Source organism: Camponotus floridanus, unplaced genomic scaffold, assembly GCF_003227725.1.
Source record: "Camponotus floridanus strain SB8 unplaced genomic scaffold, Cflo_v7.5 scaffold175, whole genome shotgun sequence".
NCBI lineage: Eukaryota > Metazoa > Arthropoda > Insecta > Hymenoptera > Formicidae > Camponotus > Camponotus floridanus.
The window spans coordinates 242556-266590 of record NW_020229298.1 but is presented as its reverse complement, the minus strand read 5'-3'; the positions used below and the strand labels follow the sequence as shown (position 1 = coordinate 266590).

General features: G+C 30.0%; 1 protein-coding gene across 1 annotated transcript; it reads right to left on the bottom strand.

Annotated features, from left to right (window-relative positions):
• Window positions 1-11653: 11653 nt before the first annotated feature.
• On the bottom strand, window positions 11654-15534 carry LOC105249952 (IQ and ubiquitin-like domain-containing protein). The gene is made up of 3 exons (XM_025407431.1): window positions 15185-15534; window positions 13549-14234; window positions 11654-12225 (listed from the first exon to the last, which is right to left on the bottom strand). Exons 1-3 carry the CDS (start codon window positions 15532-15534, stop codon window positions 11654-11656), a joined length of 1608 nt encoding a protein of 535 aa, XP_025263216.1.
• Window positions 15535-24035: the final 8501 nt, after the last annotated feature.

Sequence of the window (24035 nt, the reverse complement as noted above, 5' to 3'; positions counted from 1 at the left end):
TATTTTGGCCAATTTTATGAATTTATTACGAGGAAACCAAATTTTTTGAAATATTTCTGCCAATGGCATCGTATAATACTCACTTTCGCCTTTCAAATCCACTTTCGATTATCGCTGCACGATTTTTTTTCGTTGAGATATATAAGTACGATGTTGTAAGAAACTTTACGTTAAAAAAAATTTATATAGACATCAATATGGTAGATCCATGATCTTGAAATATGAAAAGACTGACATATGTCAGATTCGATTGGCCAAAAAAATATTATAAAGAAATGTCTAATACAGTTGTTACACATTTTGATAAATTTTTCTAAATTTTATGCCTTTTTATTATGATTCTATTCGCCATATTAGATGCGCCATTTTTAATTTCAAAAGGTGACAGAAGGTATTTAAAAATGTATATTTTTACCCTAATTTTGATTCGTAGTGAGATAGAGAGGTGGATTGATAGATAGAGGTGGATTTAGAATGACTTATTAAATCCCTATACATAATCAGTCTTAAGTTGTATATCTGAGCGAAAAAAATCGTGCGGCAGTAATGGAAAGTGGATTCGAAAGATGAAAGTGAGTACTATACAATGCCATTGACAGAAATATTTCAAAAAATTTGGTTTACTCACAATAAATTCATGAAATTGGCCAAAATAGCGATTTTTGGGCTATTCAACTACAAATAACTCAAAAACCTGACGTGCTAATTCCGCAAATTCGGCGGCCAGATTCGGATTCAGCGCACAAAATTACGTCAAAAATCACTATTGCATCTTAAAAAGAAATTTTGACCCCCTTTTTTGCAGGCCTGTGTTATTCAACTTAACAATGGCAAGAATATTACGAGTTTGTTATTACTCTTTAAAATTCTTATATTTCATTTACAATTGTTTTCTGTTAATTCATAGTCTAGAGAGGTGATCCAAGGAGTCACTACATTACCTGCTAATGACAGGAAATGAATCTTGAAATCAAGAATCTTGAATCAGGAATCTTGAAATTATTTAGAATTATTTAGAAGTGATTTTTCCTCAGCGAAAATGTCGAGGGAGGTTATTTTATGCAAATTTTCAATTTTTATTATCGTATTTTTTTGTAACTAAACATTAAATTAAAATTCTATTAAATTAAACTCCATTTGAAATTAATAAAGAATGTAGTTTTGGTAATTTTTTATTTCATATTTCTCCACAAAGTTTAGCGAAACTCTTTCTAAATTAAGAGGCACGGTATCTTGCGCCAAGTTCATGCGAAGCATTAGCGAGACACTCCGTGTATCTATACACGAGTCGGGCAGTTGAGAATAACTCAGATTACCCGATTTCAACAAATCGAATTCTTACTAGGCTTAATCGATAGAACAAGTTTGAATTATATAAAGAAAGTATCTTTATTCTTGTGCTGCATGATCTATAAACGGAAATATCATAACGCAAAATCGAAATCTAAAAATGTTTAATTAAGAACCGTCCTTATCATCGTCACCAACGCATATGTAAACAACACATAGAAAGAAAAACGTACGTTTCCTACTTTCGACAGAAGATTACGCTAGCGATGCTTTGCGATATTAATGACATGTATCATTAGTGACATGTGCCATTATCCGCATTTTGAATAGTGACAAATAATGAAGTGCAAATTAAATAATAAATATCTATTTTACAAACTAAATATAAATATATAATATAATAAAAATATACATATAATATATATATATATATATATATATATATATATATATATACAGGGTGGGCCATTTTAAGTGATCCACTCAAATATTTCGGAAAATAATGAAAAATCAAAAAAATGTTTCAGATAAAAGTTGTATGGCTTGAAAGGGGCCATCAGATAACGGCAATGATTTGACCTTGGAGAGTCATTTGAAGATGACGTAACCTTCAATTTCTTAAACGGAACTCCCTATTTTTTATTACATATTCGTGTAGCTTATCTCGAGAGCTTTCCAAAACACTATAATAAAGTATTTCTTCATTGAGTACTTTTCGAGTTATGAGGCTTGAAATCATTTCTTAATTTTGTATAAACCGTAAAATATCTAGTAAAATATTCATTTTTCGATTATCTTGCTTTAATACTTTTATGTACAAAATAATGAGAGAAATCAATTGGTGTAAAAAAAACACATAGTTGTTTCAAAGAAAAAATATGTAATTGTTAATTGCAAATTATATATTTTTTCTTAAAAATAACTATGTGTTTTCTTTACACCAATTGATTTCTCTCATTATTTTGTACATAAAAGTATTAAAGCAAGATAATCGAAAAATGAATATTTTACTAGATATTTTACGGTTTATACAAAATTAAGAAATGATTTCAAGCCTCATAACTCGAAAAGTACTCAATGAAGAAATACTTTATTATAGTGTTTTGGAAAGCTCTCGAGATAAGCTACACGAATATGTAATAAAAAATAGGGAGTTCCGGTTAAGAAATTGAAGGTTACGTCATCTTCAAATGACTCTCCAAGGTCAAATCATTGCCACTATCTGATGGCCCCTTTCAAGCCATACAACTTTTATCTAAAACATTTTTTTGATTTTTCATTATTTTCCGAAATATTTGAGTGGATCACTTAAAATGGCCCACCCTGTATATATATATATGTATATAGATAGGATAGACCATTTTAATCTACACGTGAATATCTCAGAAATACTGCATTAAATCGAAAAATGTTTCAGACAAAAGTTATATGGCTTGAAGAGAAACATAAAATGGTGCCATTAATTTGACCTTAAAGAGTCACCTGAAGATCACATGAAGGTCATCTCCAACTTTTTAAATGGAATACCCTATATATTTTTACATATTTTTGTAGCTTGCCTCAAGAGCTTTTCAAAACAGTATAATAAAGTATTTTTTCATTGAGTACTTTTCGAGTTGTGAGGCTTGAAATAATTTTTTAATTTTACACAAACCGTAAAATATCTTGTAAAATATTTATTTTTTGATTATCTTATCTTTAATACATTTATGCACAAAATAATGAGAGAAATCGATTAGTGTAAAGAAAACACATAATTGTTTCAGAGAAGAAATGTGTAATTTCCAATTAATAATTACATATTTTTTCTCAAAAATAATTGTTTTGTGTAACTGTTGTCTTATCTACAAAAATAGTGCTATATAAAAATTGCACTAAGGATAAAAATTTGTACAAGATAAATAAAAGTACAAGGAAAAAACTTGTACAAGTTAACTTGTAAAAATTAATATAAAACAATAAAGTGAAAAAAAATTAACTTGTACAAGTTAACTTGTAAAAATTAATATAAAACAATAAAGTAAAAAAAAATTTAATTAAAAAAACTTGGCGCTGCCAAGTTAAAATTGTGGTATAAAGATCCTTTAATAAAATTGTGGTATAAAGACTCTTTAATAAAAGTCTAGACGTCAGGCAAAATTCTGTGAGAAAGAGGTATATACTTTTACTATCTCTCTCTTTTAACTAACCAATTCTAACGTGCTCACGCATATTCTACCAGTTTACGACGTAAAAGTGAGACAAATATTAAGAGATAATGGGTGGATTCTGTGATTTATAAAATATATAATCCATGTTTTGTGTACAAAAAATATTTTAATTAATGTTTCGTTTATTTATTTTCTTTTATATTCATATTTTATTTTGTTAATCTCTATATAAAATTAAATAAATATTAAATATAAGGAACTTTTTATTATGTCTTATTTCTCATTATTATATATTATTTCAATATTTTAATCAAATAATTATAATATTTAGTTTCTCTGAAACATTTATTTTTTATTTATGTTATTAAAATATAATGTTTATATAAAGTTTAAGATTTGCCTGATTCAAATATGAGCGGAAATTGCTCAGATCTAGAAAACCAATTAAAACTGGATATCACATGGCATAACTCTTATTAGAGGGTCTCTAAATTGACACATATTATAATGAAATATATATTTTAAAAATTGGAACATATTCTAATTATTAAGTTTAATTAATTAATTATAATGTTAATATAATGTTAATATAATGTTAATAATGTTAATTTTAGTCTAACATTTAAATTTAATGACTTAATTTCTTTCATTAATTCATATTGATTTATTTTTGGAAATTTTGACTCATCTTAAAAGCTGAACACTATACTATATAATATAATAAATATAATAAAATTGCTAGCGCCAAGTTTTTTTAATTAAATTTTCCTTATTTTTTGTTTTATATTAATTTGTACAAGTTAACTTGTACAAGTTTTTTTCCTTGTACTTTTATTTATCTTGTACAAATTTTTATCCTTAATTGGCGCAATTTTTATATATCACTATTTTTGTAGATAAGACAACAGTTAGATACAGTTTACATGAATTTGGCGCCCATTTTTTGTCCTTTTTTTTTTAAAATAAGTTTTTGGGGATTGCTTATAACTCGAAAATTATTGATATCTTGACATTTTTATTAAAGAAATGTTGCGCCCGAAAAATCTCAAAGATCTGCTATTGACAAGTAATACAGTGATTCTAAGGCATCTTATATATATATAAAAGAAGTGTAATATTCTATTTTCTTCCTGTTTCTTATTTATCAATAAATAATAATTTAATAATTAGAGATTTGGCTCAAATAATAAAAAAATTAAAAAAGAAAATGGCATAAGAACCAATGCGTGGTAGTTGGAGCGCAGAGAAGCAACAACAGTTCTTTCTTTTTTCAATATTAATTTATTAAGAAACTCATATTACAACAACAAAAAGCGAAAGTTTCGGATCATCTTTTGATCCTTCTTCAGCGCAATGTTAAAAATACATATTACAGATTATGACGCGTTACATTGAAACAAAATCGTACAATAATAACTCACGTTTCATCTTTCCTTATTCTTTTTTATTTATCTCAATATATATAATAATGATTCAGATAAGTTTTCAAAATTAAAATTTCACAAATAAAATTCCTTTAATAAAGTTAAGAATTTTCAATATAGAAATATAATAAATAATTTTAAATCGAAATAGTAGAATAACTTTAACATATATATATATATATATATATATATATATATATATATATAGGTATATATACAGGGTGTTCAAAAAGTCCCGGTACGGGGGAATAACTCGAAAAGTAAGGGTCGGACAAAGAAACTTTTCGAACAAAAGTTGTAGGGCTTACTCCGAGCTTTTATCTCGTGACCTTGAGTTTGACCTTGAGCTTGACCTTCAAGGTTATTTGAAGGTCAAAGTGTTTTTTTTAAATGGGAACCCCTATTTTTGATTATATATTCTTATAGCTGACCTCGAGAGCTTTCCAAAACACTATAATAAAATATTTTTCCCTCAAGCATTTATCGAGTTATGAGGCTTCAAATCATTTCTTAATTTTACATAAACCGTAAAATATCTTGTAAAATATTCACTTTTCGATTATTTTACCTTAATACTTTTATGTACAAAATAATGAGAGGAATCAATTGGTGTAAAGAAAACACATAGTTGTTTCTAAGAAAAAATATGTAATTTGCAATTAACAATTCCATATTTTTTCTTAAAAACAACTGTATGTTTTCTTTACACCAATTGATTCCTCTCATTATTTTGTACATAAAAGTATTAAGGTAAAATAATCGAAAAGTGAATATTTTACAAGATATTTTATGGTTTATGTAAAATTAAGAAATGATTTGAAGCCTCATAACTCGATAAATGCTTGAGGGAAAAATATTTTATTATAGTGTTTTGGAAAGCTCTCGAGGTCAGCTATAAGAATATATAATCAAAAATAGCTGTCCCCATTTAAAAAAAACACTTTGACCTTCAAATAACCTTGAAGGTCAAGCTCAAGGTCAAACTCAAGGTCACGAGATAAAAGCTCGGAGTAAGCCCTATAACTTTTGTCCGAAAAGTTTCTTTGTCCGACCCTTACTTTTCGAGTTATTCCCCCGTACCGGGACTTTTTGAATACCCTGTATATATATATATATATATATATATATATATATACATATACAGGGTGTCCCATTTTAATCCATCCAATCGAATATCTCGAAAACCAAGCTTGAAAGAGAAAAATGTTTCAGACAAAAGTTGTATGGTTTCTAGGGGGACATAAGATGGTACCATTGGTTTGACCTTGAAGAGTTATTTGAAGGTCACATGAAGGTCACCTTCAATTTCTTAAATGGAATCTACATTTTCTCATTACATATTCTTGTAGCTTATCTCGAGAGCTTTCCAAAACACTATAAACAATTCCATATTTTTTCTTCGAAACAACTGTATGTTTTCTTTACATTCAATTGATTCCTCTCATTATTTTGTACATAAAAGTATGAAGGTAAAATAATCCAAAAATGAATTTTTTACTAGATATTTTATGGTTTATATAAAATTACAAAATTACTTCAAGCCTCGTAACTTGAAAAGTCAACATTCAATGAAGAAATACTTTATTATAGTGTTTTGGAAAGCTCTCGAGGTAAGCTACAAAAATATGCAATAAAAAATAGGGGGTTCCATTTAAAAAATTGAAGTTAACCTTGCCCTAAGCTTGGCGACGTCACTTAATGTCAAATGGATGTTACAGTTAAATACATCTTTTTAATCCTTACAACTTTTGTCTAAATCATTTTGTTCTAAAATGCATTCTATACGAGATATTCGACTGTGTCCAGATTTTTGGTCCACCCTGTATATATATATATACATAAGCATTATTATAATTATTCAATTATTTGGCGAGATTTATACTATATACTTGAATCCGAATAAGATCGAACTTCTTTGCGTTCATGTCCAATCAAAACTGTCTCTTTACCACTTAAGTGATGCTATAACGCGGCTGACTACAAACATCCATTTACTACTTACCGAGAGCGTATCTCGCGTCCGACCATGTATCATGTTCCTCCACTATTTAATCACGACAAATCCATTAGGAAGTATCGTGATTGTCCATTGACTAGCTATCGGCCGACCGCAATGACGCATTCGTCGTAGTGGGTCGCTTACAGTGTACTTATTAGCGGCTCTTCCGGTTAATACGATTATCTGTTGATCTGCGGTCAACTGCCTCGAATGTTGATTGAAAGACTACGCCTAGCTCATATTACCAATGAAATGTATGCGTTTGCATATCGCCATAGGATTCATTATCTATTCCTGATATATTCAAATCTCTCTCTCTCTCTCTCTCTCTCTCTCTCTCTCTCTCTCTCTCTCTCTCTCTCTCTCTCTCTCTCTCTCTCTCTCTCTCTCTCTCTCTCTCTCTCTCTCTCTCTCTCTCTCTCTCTCTCTCCTCCCTCCCTCTCCCCCTCCCTCTCTCCCCCTCCCTCTCTTCCCCTCCCTCTCTCCCCTTTCCCTTCGCCTTCCCCCCTCTCCCCTCCCCTCCCCTTGCCCCTCTCTCCCTCCCCTCCCCCTTCCTTTCGCCTCCCCCTTTTCTCTCATGTGTGTGTGTATGTGTGTGTTAAATAAAATATTAAATTCTACTTTTTCATGATTCTTTAGTTTTAAATATTATTTATTATTAATCAAATAATATCCATGTAAATGAAAAATGCCAATACATTTGTTACTTAATATCAAATTATACATCTCAAATTTTGAATATCATTAATAAAAATTATAATTTGACACATGTCAAAATACGTTTATCAACTGCTGAAAAAACTTGTGCGTGTTTTCTGAGTTTTGCGAGCTTTCATGTATGACACGAATGTTTTTATATCTGATTGTGAGTTGAATTTCTTCCGAGCTATCACAAAGAAAGTTCATTTTAAACGTTACTCCAGGGAGGCATTTGCTGTCGCTGATCGAAACGCATGGTCGCTCGAAGTGAAGAAATAAAAATTATCATCATCATATTTGATTACTGCCACGAAATGGCTTGTCGCGCAAACAGTTCTTTGCATTATTATTTCTTTTATTGTACTACGCTGAGACCGTTTTTATCGTCGACTTTTCATATACATAGCACTTTATTTCTTGTATATGACGCAATTTCCACGCACCAGTTGTTTTTCCACACAGACGTGTATCGTTTTTCCAATTTATTGGCATTTCGCCACTAAAACAAGCCTCCAGATTTCTTCAATCTCAGATATCAGATTATAAACTCGTCATAAAATAGTGTCATATATTTTATTTTGTACAGGGATAACATAAAGCAAAAGATAAAACTTATTTGTGTACATACATTATTATACAGGGTGGAGCATCTAAAACAGGCCACCTGAATAACTCAGCTGCTTTCGGTGATAGAAAAAAAATGCTTCAGACCACATTTGCTTGGTTTTACAAGAACTATAACCTGAGATCAATGGTTTTTTTGAAAGAGTGGAGGAGCTATAAAGGTCAACTTTGATTTTTTAAATGGAATCGCCTACTTTTTATTGCATATTCTTGCAACTCATCTCGAGAGCTTTCCAAAACACTATAATTAAGTTAGTTTTCATTAAGTACTTTCCGAGTTATGAGGCTTGAAATCATTTTTTAATTTTACATAAACCATAAAATATCTTATAAATTATACATTTTTCGATTATCTTATCTTAATACTTTTATGTACAAAATAATGAGAGGAATCAATTGGTGTAAAGAAAACACATAGTTATTTTTAAGAAAAAATATGTAATTTGCAATTAACAATTACATATTTTTTCTCAAAAATAACTATATGTCTTCTTTACATGCAATTGATTCTTCTCATTATTTTGTACATAAAAGTATTAAGATAAGATAATCGAAAAATGAATATTTTACAAGATATTTTACGGTTTATGTAAAATTAAGAAGTGATTTCAAGTCTCATAACTCGGAAAGTACTTAATGAAAACTAACTTAATTATAGTGTTTTGGAAAACTTTCGAGATGAGCTGCAACAATATGCAATAAAAAGTAGGTGGTTCCATTTAAACAATCAAAGTTAACCTTCGTAGCTCTTCCACCTTTTCATCTACAAAAAACCCATTGATTCAGGTTATAGTTCTCGTAAAACTAAGCAAATATAGTGTGAAGTATTTTTTTCTGTCACCGAAAGCAGCCGAGTTATTCAGGTTGCCTGTTTTAGATGCCCCACCCTGTATATAATATATATATATAATGTATATTATATATACTTATTCTATATTTTTACATAATTTGCTTATATATTAAAAGAATATACATTTATATATATATATATATATATATATATATATATATATGTATATACATACTCTTTTTAATATAATATCTCTTAGCAAATTAGACTTAAAAAAGAAGTGATATAATCAAAAACTTACCTTTTTAAAAAAAGGTAAAAAAAGGGCGCCAAGTTCATGCACTAATTGTATCCAACTGTCATATTGTCTACAAAAATAGTGATATAAAAAAATTGCGCCAACTAAGAATAAAAATTTGTACAAGATAAATAGTAAAAAAAATTTTAATTAAAAAAACTTGGCGCTGCCAATAAAATTGGCATATATTCCAATTAAATATATGTTTAACAGCAAATATAATTGCTGGACATTTATTATTAATTCTCTTAAGATCTTCTAGATTTGAAAATTTAGACTTTTAAGCTGAACAATATATTAATAAAATTGGCAGCGCCAAGTTTTTTTAATTAAAATTTTTTTTACTATTTATCTTGTACAAATTTTTATTCTTAGTTGGCGCAATTTTTTTATATCACTATTTTTGTAGACAATATGACAGTTGGATACAATTAGTGCATGAACTTTGGCGCCCTTTTTTTACCTTTTTTTAAAAAGGTAAGTTTTTGAGGATTATATATATATATATATATATATATATATATATATACACTGTGGCCCATTTTAATCGACGCACTTGAATATCTCCGTTGGTAAGCCGAAGACGAAACAATTGTTCAGACAAAAGTTGTATGGTTTTAAGGGGGACATAAGATGGTGTCATTAGTTTGATCTTGAAAAGCCACCTGAAGGTCACGTGAAGGTCAGGTCCAACTTTTTAAATGGGACACCCTATATGCTTTTGCATATTCTTGTAGCTCATCTAGAGAGTTTTCCAAAACACTATAATTAAGTTAGTTTTCATTAAGTACTTTCCGAGTTATGAGATTTGAAATCATTCCTTAATTTTACATAAACCATAAAATATCTTGTAAAATATTCATTTTTCGATTATCTTACCTTAATACTTTTGTGCACAAAATAATGAGAGAAATCAATTGGTGTAAAGAAAAAACATAATTGTTTTTAAAAAAAATATGTAATTTGCAATTAATAATTCCATATTTTTTCTTAAAAACAACTGTATGTTTTCTTTACACCAATTGATTCCTCTCATTATTTTGTACATAAAAGTATTAAGGTAAGATAATCGAAAAATGAATATTTTACTAGATATTTTACGGTTTATGTAAAATTAAGAAATTATTTCAAGCCTCATAACTCGAAGAGTATTTAATGAAAACTAACTTAATTATAGTGTTTTGGAAAGCTCTCTAGATGAGCTACAAAAAATATGCAAAAGCATATAGGGTGTCCCATTTAAAAAGTTGGAGCTGACCTTCACGTGACCTTCAGGTGGCTCTTCAAAATCAAACTAATGACACCATCTCATGTCCCCCTTGAAATCATACAACTTTTTTTTGAACAATTTTTTTGTATTCGACTTATCAACGGAGATATTCAGGTGCGTCGATTAAAATGGGCCACGGTGTATATATATATATATATATATATATATATATATATATATATATATATATATACAAAGAATATAAATATAATTTGTTTATTTGTGTCTCAACTGATAACTTCTATATCTCAATCTTAATATTATTTAATATAATTTTGTTTATAGGAACAATAAATCATTTTTAATTTAGATAAATATTTTTATGTTAATACAACTTTTTTATCATTATCTTCGCTGCTATTCTTATCATAATTACGTCTATCTTGATACACAGTAACTTTTTGATCTGTAATCATCTTATAAAAGTTAAAGGAAACAAGAAATATGTTACAATAATAGTCGTGCACGTGGACAACATTTAAATGTTCGAGCTGAGATGTTCTTTTTGTACTCTTTTCTCCTGTAGAAACTTAGCTCATAAACTGCAATACGATTAACTAGCGCTATCAACGTGACCAGGACATTCTGCCTTGAAGGCGACACGGGAAAACGCGAGAAACAACAATGTCTTGACTATAATGCGAGCTCAACGTATTTCCCCAACGCCCAACTTTCTCTAGGACGAACGGCCAACGTCCGGAGATGGGCGCGTTTCTCTACAACTTGGTAATTGGCTTAGGACGATACCTTCAACTTGCCAACCTCTCTCGCGAAACCGTCGTGGTAACACGTGTACTATACTCGCTCCAAAACGTTCGTCGACGGGTAAAGATTACGCGGGTCACAACTGGAATTCCAACATATTCTTGTGTATGTTCTTTATGTCGGGAATTAAATTTCTATAAGAAAAATGCGCTAATATAATAACTTCGTCAACTTTTCTATTTTTTGCCAAAAAGCAATAACACGATATCCTTTCATAACATAACGTGGGAAGATTAAAATTTAATTGAAGATTGCTCGTTTTTCTCTTTAAAATGTAAAAAATATTTATTTTCTTTCTATTTAATGTTTTTTGTTTAATTTATTAATTAAAAGAAAAAAGTACATTATTGATCTTCCATAGAAGATGGTGTCACAATATTTCTTCGCGTTTGAGAAATCGATTCGAAGTATATTTTTGCCTGGAGATTTTTCGTCCAAAATTTCTGCAGGAGTATTAAGTCGTAGAAATCCTCGATATCAGTGATATTATGATGAATTGCAGCTTCGTTCTTTGTCAATAATAAAGAATTCCAAGGCGCCCATTCGAGTTCGCTTCGAAAGCGAGTCAACATCAGCTGGTCGAGATCGTCGCACTCGGAAATACCAGATCTTCCATGCCAGACTTCGTTTACCAGACGACAAACGACTTTAGCCCCAACCACGAAGGCTAAACTGCTGTAGCAGCCCATTTTTGCTTCGAAGCGCCTGATTTCCCGTAACATCCTTTCGTAAAGTTCGTACACGACGCGAGGACCTCTCCGGGTTCGCATGGATGTGCAGTAGATGCAAGAAGAAGACCGCAATCGCTGTTCGCGGGGAAACTTCTCCAGAGATAAAAGCCTATCGCAAGTCCTACAGAGCCGTGTAATACTGGTATCCGCCCAACCGAATCTATTCATGTCCTCTTCGAGGTCATCTGAGAAAGATAATGCATGATAAAACCATAAGAATAAAGACAGATATAAAGATAATGCTACACTATGAACACACACAAAGTCTCTCTCTTCCTTTAAGAGCAACATTATACCAATCAAAAACATAATCTGCAAAATATTTCTCTGAAATTAATACTTTAGAGATGAAAAAAGAAATATGGACTTAGTTATTTTTTACAAAAATTAAAATCTTTAATTACACAGGCCTGCAAAAAAGGGGATCAAAATTTCTTTTTAAGATGCAATAGCGATTTTTGACGTAATTTTGTGCGCTGAATCCGAATCTGACCGCCGAATTTGCGTAGCACGTCAGGTTTTTGAGTTATTTGTAGTTGAATAGCCCAAAAATTGCTATTTTGGCCAATTTCATGAATTTATTGTGAGTAAACCAAATTTTTTTGAAATATTTCTGTCAATGGCATCGTATAGTACTCACTTTCATCTTTTGAATCCACTTTCGATTACCGCTGCACGATTTTTTTTCGCTTAGATATACAAGTTATAAGACTGGTCATGCATAGGGATTTAATAAGCCATTCTAAATCAAACCAGCTCTCTATCTCACTACGAATCAAAATTAGGATAAAAATATACATTTTTAAATACCTTCTGTCACCTTTTAAAATTAAAAATGGCGCATCCAATATGGCAAATAGAATCACAATAAAAAGACAAAATTTAGACAAATTTATCAAAATATGTAACAACTATATTAGACGTTTCTTTAAAATATTTTTTTGGCCAACCGAACCTGACATATGTCAGTCTTTTCAAATTTCAAGATCATGGATCTACTATATTGATGTCTATATAAATTTTCTTTAACATAAATTTTCTTACAACGTCATACTTATATATCTCAGCGAAAAAAATCGTGCAGCGGTAATCGAAAGTGGATTGGAAAAGCGAAAGTGAGTATTATACGACGCCATTGGCAGAAATATTTCAAAAAATTTGATTTCCTCGCAATAAATTCATGAAATTGGCCAAAATAGCGATTTTTGAGCTATTCAGTTACAAATTACTCAAAAATGTGACGTGCTACGCAAATTCGACGGCCAGATTCAAATTCAGCTCATAAAATTACGTCGAAAATCACTATTGCATCTTAAAAAAAAAACCTCGCAGGTCTATGTTATTCACTGTTTCAATAAACTATTTGAAGAAACAATTATTGAGTAAAAAGTTAATAATCTTATAACACCATTTTTCTCGTATCTAGAAAAGTAAAAAAATAAAAAATAAAAAATTGTCGTTAACGCTAAACAGAGGATTAAAAGACACTAAACAGAGGATTAAAAGACCTTGCAGAGCGTTACGCGCTAACTTGAGAAAGCTCAGTTTCAGTCGGTTCCTGAGCCAGTTGAGTCTGCTCGTATCCACTCGACATGCCAATAGATCCAGTTCTTGATTGATCAGATAAACGAGCTCGTGGGATTGGTTACATATGTGCAGGCTGGTGACGCGTTTTAGATCACGCAGTAAATCGATCCGTTCCGAAACGGACAGATTCTCGTTGGCTAACGAGGTGTACATGTTTCTGTGCTGGCGGGCTCGTTGAACGCGTAGAGTATCCACCAGAATCGACTGGCCACGACTGTCCTGCCAGACGACGGGTCTAGACAATTCATCCAGAAGTTTGCGTCGTTTCTGTTCCTTGCACTTGAGCCAGACGGCAGTCTTCTTAGAGTCTATCGCACGCAACAATTCGATCTCCTTGGACAGGATCAGGCCGCAAGCGGCGATCCTGGAGGACTCGACAAGCGTGCTATTCGCCCGCTCAATCTCGAGAATTCGCCAACGATCGAGAAGATTATAGAGGGATTCGAAGTCCGACCGAGTTCGCGGTGAACGGCGATTCAACATCACAAAATCCATGCTGTTGTAGGCGGATAGTGCCTGCAAATGTCTCGCGTGCTTGAGCACGTTCGCCTTGTCGTGTTGAGAGATGTTAGTCACTTCGAGAGCATTTGCTCTAGCTCGATAAGCCCTGTAAACGGATTGGAGTCGGTAATTGCACTTCAACTCATTCATTCATCTTAATATGCAAAATACATTTTTACCAAATTAAGTTGCGTAAAATAGATTAACGATCCTTTCCCGCTTATTTTATTTAGCATTATTTTTATTCTTCAATACTCAAGAATTCAATTTAAAATTGATTATAAACAGTGTTTGCTGGTATTTAGATAAAATTATCTAGATAATCATATAAATAATTTTATCTACATAAAGAAATGAATCATCTTTATCTTTAACTAGATGAAGAAATACAAAGCATCTTTATCTTTATCTTAGATGAAAAATATATGTCATCCTATCTAAAAATTGTCTAAGATGACGTTTTCATTATGCAAAAAAGTTTTCCAGGCATGTTTCTAAAAATCTATCTAAAATATCTAAAATATATTTTTTATATTATTATTATTAATATATTATAAATATATTATTATTATATTATTAATATATTATAAATATATTATAATTATAAATTAATAAATAAATATTTATCATATCATTTATATACCTTTTTGCTATTATTTAAATATTCTTTAGGAAAAGAGAAAGAATATGTGTTTATGATTTTAATATCCCATTTATAATCTGCGTCACATTTTTTACAAATATTTATAGTCTTCTAAAATAAACAAAAATATCTAAATAATTATCTAGACTATCGCAATAATTATTTCATTTTTCATCTAGATTAAGTAAAAGCAAAATCATCTTTATCTCATCTAAGATAAATTTATTTTTATCTTTATCTTTATCTAGATAATTTTGAAATTATCTACAGCAAACACTGATTATAAATATATTTTTAAAAAAACTACACATACATGATTCCTATATAAATTTGAACATTCTTTCTAATATTAAATTGCACATGCATTTGCGAAAATTATATTATTTATGTAAAACAAGAGAGATTGACATTACCTATAATATTTCTGTATTTTAATAACGCTATCGAAAATGCTATTGTTATCTTGACAAACTAACGGCTTAGTTTCTTCCATTGCCGGTGTTAGAAAGGAAAACGTTTCAGGCGAAATGATTTTATCGCGCACATCAGGCAAAAACTCTACTTGTATCGCCTGATCGTGAACAATGTTGGTGATCGCGTCTACAACCGCGATAGTTTGCGTAATTCTACTCTTCGTTGTACATCCGCCGTGTGTTTGCGTACAGGCATTGTGATAGATTAGGCCAGTAACGGTGTTCCTCCATCCACCGAGAAATGGCTTCGCCTTTGGATCATGATCCTGTATTCTCGCAACGACTGCCATGGTACATCAACGACTGTCCCGTGAAATGTAATCGCCTATGCTTACAAGGAAAAGATTTCAGTCGGGAAACTGAGAGAAAAAAAGTACCCACGTGTAATAATCAAATGATTACGTGATAAAAATATGAAATGAAGAAATATTAAATCATAAAATGTTTTGCATTTAAGAGAATGTATAACAAATATTTCTTGATTATAATATACACTGCTCAAAAAAATTTGCATAGGTGACTTCACGTCAAAATATCACATAAATTCAAATAAGCATAGCTTCGATAATTTTGTTGAGAAAGCGATATAAGAAAAAATCTTTTAAAAAATTTATATTTTTAATTCTTCAATTATAATTTTCAATTTTCATTTAGCTATTTCATTAGAAATCTGTACTTACTTCTTCTAGCATGATTGTCATTCGTGATCGTTTATTTTCAGCATAATTACAGTAATATAATAGCTCATCAAATAGGATTTAAATGTCTATATAGACAAGAAAAAAATTCATCAAGGTTGAAAAAGCTGAAGCATAATTGCTATGACAAACTGTCGCTGTAACAGTAATAAATCCGGTAATAAAGAAAATTACTTTTCTTTCATATAAAGGATTCAATAACAAGCTGCGGTAGAAATTGCGATAGCACCTTTTTGTATAAGTTTCGTGATAGCGCAAACAATACACTTATTGACATATATCAGTGCAAGATCAAACAGGATAAGCATAATTGATCGATACACAATCTTGCAAATATGTACACGTACGCACGCACGCACGCACGCACGCACGCACGCAGTTCCTGATAAAAATTAAAAAGAATTCTGCATTCCTCCATATTTCCATCGAAATCGAAAAAAATGTCGTGCTAACAATGTTTGCTGGTATCTAGATAAAATTATCTAGATCTAGAGAATCATCTAGATAAAGAAATGGCTCATCTTTATCTTTAACTTGATGAAGAAATACAAAGTATTTTTATCTTTATTTTAGATGAAAAATATGTCATCTTATCTAAAAATTGTCTAAGATGACGTTTTCATTATGCAAAAAAGTTTTCCAGGCATGTTTCTAAAAATCTATCTAAAATATCTAAAATATATTTTTTATATTATTATTATTAATATATTATAAATATATTATTATTATATTATTAATATATTATAAATATATTATAAATATAAATTAATAAATAAATATTTATCATATCATTTATATACCTTTTTGCTATTATTTAAATATTCTTTAGGAAAAGAGAAAGAATATGTGTTTATGATTTAATATCCCATTTATAATCTGCATCACATTTTTTACAAATATTTATCTTCTAGTCTTCTAAAATAAACAAAAATATCTAGATAATTATCTAGATTACCGCAATAATTATCTCATCTTTCATCTAGATTAAGGAAAAGCAAAATCATCTTTATCTCATCTAAGATAAATTTACGGATTTTTGTCTTTATCTTTATCTAGATAATTTTGAAATTATCTACAGCAAACACTGCGTGCTAACTTCGCAAATCTAGCACGATAATCTTCCCTCTAAAGTACTAAAACGCGTTAAATATTTTTATTTTTAGCAAGAGTTCCCTACAGTTCTGCTATAGTTCAGCCTATATATTTCAGATCGATATTACAAAAATTAATAATTTTTTATGAATTTTTAATGTTCTTGATCAGCATAACGTTTCGTAAAAATGTGTTGCGCTGATGATTTTCCGCAGTTTTAACGGCAGTTCTATAAAAGTTTTATTCTTTAGAAACAATTTTTTACAATTACTATAAAAGTTTACAATTACTATAAAGTACAATTACTATATTTTTTACAATTACTATAAAGTTTTTTTACAATTACTATAAAAGTTTTATTCTTTAGAAACAATTTTTTACAATCAGCACGAGACTTTGCCTCTAAAGTAGTAAAACACGATGAAAATTAAATAAATAATTATTTATAAAATAATAAACGGTCGGAACTCTGCGTAAAAATGTTTTTAAAGGATAGAACTTTTATAGAACCGTCCACAACTGTTGTTAAAATTACGGAAAATCATTAGCATACACATTTTCACTAAATGTCATGCTGGTCAAGAACATTAAAAATTCATAAAAAATTATTAATTTTTGGAATATCGATCTGAAATATATAGGCTGAATTATAGCAGAACTCTTGCTAAAAATAATAATATTCAACGCGTTTTGGTACTTTAGAGTTAGAGGGAAAGTTATTTGCAAAGTTAGCACATATTTTTGATTTCGATTTTTTAATATAAGGAACTCTTTTTAATTTTTATAAGAAACTGTAAAACTATGAAAAGTGCTATCAGAACTCTTAATATTTTTTTTGAAATTTATAGATTGTCATGCCAGCTTCACAGACACCTCTAAGAGCGATTAATGACATCATTGGTCAATCACAGTTATTCCATTCTTCTAAAGAATGGATGTGATTGGCCAGCTTTTAAATTTGACGTAATATCGGACAAGAGCACAAAAAAAAATATAAATTTAGCTGTATTTATAAATTTAATGGTAATTAAAATTTTTTTATTTACGTGTGAAGTTACATGTTAAGTGCTTTAAAATCTATATCTCTTTAAATTTTTTACGGTTTTGTAAATTTAAAATAAAAAATGTTTTGCTTTTATTAATATTTTAATAAAAAATATTACCAAAATAAATTTTTTATTTAATTCTATCTTATTTTAACATCAAAAGTAACGGGAAAAGTAACGAATTGTTACTTTTGAAGTAACGGTAACGGTAACTAGTTATTTTTAAAAATAAGTAATAATGGTAACGAGTTACTTTTAAAAAGTAACTTTCCCATTCCTGGATATTTATATTGATATGTATATTGATTTTATATTGATATTTTTATATTGATATTTATATTAATAAAATATATTGTTTTATATGTAGTTTTATCATAAAATTATATAAATATGTAAGATAAGATAATATACATTTACATTTGAAAAATCTCGATACTATTTGTTGGAATTCCGCTTGCAACTTTGTTTTTTGACACTACTGTGTTAATCTTCTTCGAATTTATTGATCTCGTTGACCTATTATTCCACAAACATATGAATTTATAGATCTTCTACTTTGCAGACCGTCCGTTTTCTAGACAGTTAGATTTATAGATCTCTTATTTCACAGATTCCTACATAGTATTTCTGAATTCATGAAACCTTCTTCTCTTAATCATATACTGGTATTAACAAATTTTTCTCTTTAGCGAAATTTTGTACGTAAATTGAACTACTTCAATACTGAGGATATTTGATATAAAAGCTCTCTCACTCTCCCTCTAAATCGTGTATATAATTTATCGTATATCTATAATATAACATTAAAATTGAATTATAAATTTGCATACAACATTCATTATCAAACTCTCTTCACAAACATTTACCTTTCCGCATTCTTTACAAATATATCTATTGTTCTTTGATCCTTTAGAGTGTCTGATACAACACAAAAAATACTCTAATACAAAGATCTTAGAATATACGAGAACGTCTTCTTTAGATTCTTTTCCCGCCGCTGCGAAACAAGAAAACACTTTTAGGAACCTCGATGAAACGGCTAAGTTACTCGAAGAGAGGAAAAATGCTCGGGACCAAGAAAAGTAACTTTCACTGAATAGTGCTCTTAGCAAATAGCATCTATGGCGACAGTTTGCGGACAATAATTATGAAAAATGTTAATTTCGAAGAGGTGAAAGAGAAAATGATGAATGTGGAGAGGGGCAAATAGCACAGGCCTGCAAAAAAAAGGGTCAAAATTTTTTTTTAAGATGCAATAGTGATTTTTGATGTAATTTTGAGCGCTGAATCCGAATCTGGCCGCCGAATTTGCGTAGCACTTCAGGTTTTTGAGTTATTTGTAGTTGAATAGTCCAAAAATCGCTATTTTGGCTAATTTCATGAATTGATTGTAAGTAAACCAAATTTTTTGAAATATTTCTGTCAATGGCATCGTATAGTATTCATCTTCATCTTTCGAATCCACTTCCTCGCAATAAATTCATAAAATTGGCCAAAATATTTGGTCATTATATTAGCCGATTTTTGAGCCATTCAATTACAAATTACTCAAAAACGTGACGTGCTACGCAAATTCGACGGCCAAATTCGAATTCAGCTCACAAAATTACGTCGGAAATCACTATTGCATCTTAAAAAGAAAAACCTCGCAGGCCTGTGTAGTTGATGTTTATACAAATAGCACCGACAAGCTCGCTTATAGCAAATTGCTTATAGCAAAGGAATTTCACACTTGGGAATATACTTTTCCGACCATGTGGGTCGCAATGCGACATACTTTTCTATGTATTGTAAATTGCAGGCGAAATGCCCAAAAAATAGAAGGAAAGACGAGAAGAAAAAGGCGATGTTGTTAAAAAACGTTACGTCGTGAAACTTTTTATGAAACCGCCGCCTGAATCATAGAGGAGAACGCGTTATATTTATGCAAAAGAAAGGATAAGGGGAAGACGGGGGTAAATTTTAAATTAGACATAAACAGGCACGAGAAAGTTTGCGACACCTTCCTCTCCTTCTCGTCAACGAAAGTTATCCGTGCGCACTTTCTCGAGAAGCGTAATTTGCCGGTAAACTCCGCGACAAATATGGATAAGACAAGGGAGATTAATGATCGCGAGATAAATGAAGGAGTTAAACCATTGTGGGACGAGTGATATAAATCACTTAGGGATCGTCTACTTGAGAACATTTAGAATTCTCGTAAGAATTTGTTACCAGTTTGTACTTTTACTATGGATGGTACAAGCATCTTTTTTTAAAGAAAAAAGTGGTAGATTAATAGAGTAGATCGTGAAGTAGATTGGTTCAATAATCAATTGGTTTGCTCCTAATAGATTCTTTTTTTGATATTTTTTGGAAGGCAAAATGTATATTATATAATGTGTAATATGTAAAATCTATAAATTATTACACTTTTTACTGTGGACTATTTTAATCACTTATATCCCAGGCAAGCACACGTCATTTTGACGTTCTAAACTGGTCATTTTTGGTCATATTCGTCAAAATGACTAATTTGTTACATAACTTTATTTATATTGACGTCTTGATATAACATTATTTTGACGTCATTTTTCAGTCATGAAATGACGATCATTTTATTATTAATGTCATTAGTTAACATCGATCCCATAAAAAAAATCTTTTAAAATTTTTCTATAACAAAAAATCTTTTAAAATTTTTCTATAACATGACTTTCGCGATTAGATTTTAACAATTGTTAAAGTAAAATTCACTGTAAAACCAGTAAATTTCACTGTAAAACCAGTAATCGCTAATTCATTCGTTTACCGCTATGATCTCTCTCATATTTAGTTTTAGTCATGAGAATTATATAAAGTTTGCAAAGAGTGACAGATAAAATTAGAAATATTACTTCGATTTAATTTCTTATACAATCTCAATAGAGAGGCATCAGATATTAAATCGATTTTATAAGTCGGACAAATAAATGTCTGGCTACTTAATGAAAATTATTCATTCGTTATTTATTTAAAATAACAAGTTTAATATACATGTAATATAAATAAAATAAAATTTTTAATATAATAAATATTGTAGTTTAATATTACTGGCAATAACGAAAGAAATATTACTGAGATATTACTGATTGAAATAGTCAAAATTATTAACTGATTCTTTTAATAAAATATTACTGATTTAGAGTGCTATACTTATAAGTGTTGTCAGTGACTAATCATTTACTGTTTTTTAGTGATAATGCACTGATTCACTTTTAGATAATGCTTTATTCGACAATACTTAAATATATTATTATGCTAAAAAAAAGACGTCAAAATATGGTACATTTTATGACGTCAAAATGCGATACATGTCATGACGTCAAGAATCTATGACATTAGACCGTCACTTTTATGTCATAAAAACGTCAATTCGTGACGTTAAGAATAGTCAGTGAATGACCAATTTGAAACGTCAAAATGACGTGTGCTTGCTACCTAGGTAATATGAAAAAATCAAGAATAAAAAACCACATACTTTTTATCCGAATATTTAATTTAGTTCTTAGTTAATTTATTAAATGTATAAATATTATTGCCATAAATTATATATAAATTTAATTCTGGCATTTTCAATCAGAAACATTTCATATAAAATATTTGGAGATACAAAGCGCTTAAAGGAACAGGGAAAAGAAATGATACCTTTGGTAAAGTTCGAAGGATTTTGTGATGGAAAGCTGAATTTTATGAAGTACGTCGCCTTTCAGTGTGCCCACATTGGTAATCGATGGTACGAAAAATGGTTTCATATTACGAAGGCTAATGCTTCTTTAACAATCTGGTCAGCTTTCTTTGTATACACGAGCCATTTTACAGAAAGAAGAAAAAGTCGAATAAAACGATTGATAATCATTTTACACGCAACACGTAATAATGTATCAACATAATAGCACTTTGATAGTACAATGGTGAAATAAACGGATAAATAAACAGGTCCATTAATCGCGTTGCTCGCGAATAATTGTGTAACAACAAACGAATTTGTATCGAAATATACAGCAAACGTTATAGGCGGCAAAAAGGAAGTAAAAATAACAAATACGATGAAAAAACTCCTTGTTTTGCATTTTTGTAAAAGCACGATTTTAATTGGAGCTCGAGAAGTACAAGGGCGTTAATGATGATTAAGGATCCAAGTATTACTAACAATCGTTACATTCGTCGGATTTAATTGCCACATAGTGCAATTACTTGAAGCGCATAAATATTGATGCGTTATATTTTCGTATCGATATTATTAATAATGAATGTTAATTCATCATTACAAAGGACGTTTATTATTTCGATTTATTTCGTCAGAATTTAAATATTAAATTTTTAAATTAGTAATTCTTATATAAATATATTACATTAGAATTTGTAAAAAAAATGTATTTCTAAGAAACTTACCGAAGATAATTCGAAAAAAACTCGAAGACAATTTCGTCGTCACATATTATAAGCACACACTTCATAATTTTATTAAATCTTCACACTTCATAATTTTATTATATTAAGTCGATATAATTTTTGTAAAATTTCTCTCTTCTTCTCTGTTTAACTTTAATGACGATTTTTATGATTTACTTAAAACTGCAATTATCGCTATTATAAGCCGGAAAAACGCTTTTATCGCGGAAGAATTAAACGATTTAATAGGATTAAATCGAGATGGTGCAGCAAAGTAATGCGCATCGTCGATCAAATTTTGACACTTGCGATCTAGCAAGATAAGTAGATCGCGAAGAGCGGCTTTTAATGCGACCTAGGGGTACTACCTCCATATGCAGGATGCCGCAGCACGGCACCTGAAAGCTCAAAGCCTCAAATCCAACGTTGCTAGTAGCAACGTGCTTGGTCGATCGGTCAAAAGCTCTTTCTTGTCCATTTTCGATTTTGTGTTTCCTTCTCAAAAGCCTCCATGACGGATATGAATTCAGACTGGTATGTGACGGACATTATGCGCCGCGGGGCAGAGAATTTCAACGATATTCATGCATCTCTGCTTTCAACGTTTTCTACAAGATGTGTATGTAGCATCAAACATACCCCTTAAAACCTCAAGTGTATCATATTTGATATACTTTTGATTTGTGGATTCCGACGCTTTTCTCACATCTTTCTCTCCTGTTCTATATTAAGAAAAAGGAGAAAAAGAAAGAATACGTATCAAATTAATATATATATATATATATATATATATATATATATACAGAGTGTCCCAAAAGTCCCGGACCGGTCGAATATTTCATAAACTATTCACTTTAGAAAGAAATGTTTCAGACAAAGGTTGTATGGTTTGAAGGGGTCCATCAGATAGTAGCAATGATTTGACATGGGAGAATCATTTGAAAGTCACGTGAAGATCATCGTCAATTTCTTAAATGGAACTCCCTATTTTTTATTATATATTCGTGTAGCTTATCTCGAGAGCTTTCCAAAACACTACAATAAAGTATTTCTTCATTGAGTACTTTTCGAGTTATGAAGCTTGAAATCATTTCTTAATTTTGCATAAACCATAAAATATCTAGTAAAATATTCACTTTTCGATTATCTTACCTTAATACTTTTATGTACAAAATAATGAAAGAAATCAATTGGTCTAAAGAAAAAACAATTGTTTTTAAGAAAAAAATATGTAATTTGCAATTAACAATTATATATTTTTTTTTAAACAACTATGTGTTTTCTTTACACCAATTGTTTTCTTTACACCAAATTCCTCTCATTATTTTATACATAAAAGTATTAAGGTAAGATAATCGAAAAATGAATATTTTACTAGATATTTTATAGTTTATGCAAAATTAAGAAATGAATTTCAAGCCTCATAACTCGAAAAGTACTCAATAAAAAAATACTTTATTATAGTGTTTTGGAAAGCTCTCGAGATAAGCTACACGAATATGTAATAAAAAATAGGGAGTTCCATTTAAGAAATTGAAGGTG

Bases quoted from the DNA above. Each gene is read 5' to 3' on its own strand.
- LOC105249952 (XM_025407431.1), bottom strand. From the start codon at position 15,534: ATGGCAGTCGTTGCGAGAATACAGGATCATGATCCAAAGGCGAAGCCA. The intron at 14,235-15,184 runs GTAATGTCAATC...ATCCGTTTACAG, and splicing joins AAAATACAGAAATATTATAG to GGCTTATCGAGCTAGAGCAA. The intron at 12,226-13,548 runs GTCTTTTAATCC...TATCTTTCTCAG, and splicing joins AGCGCGTAACGCTCTGCAAG to ATGACCTCGAAGAGGACATG.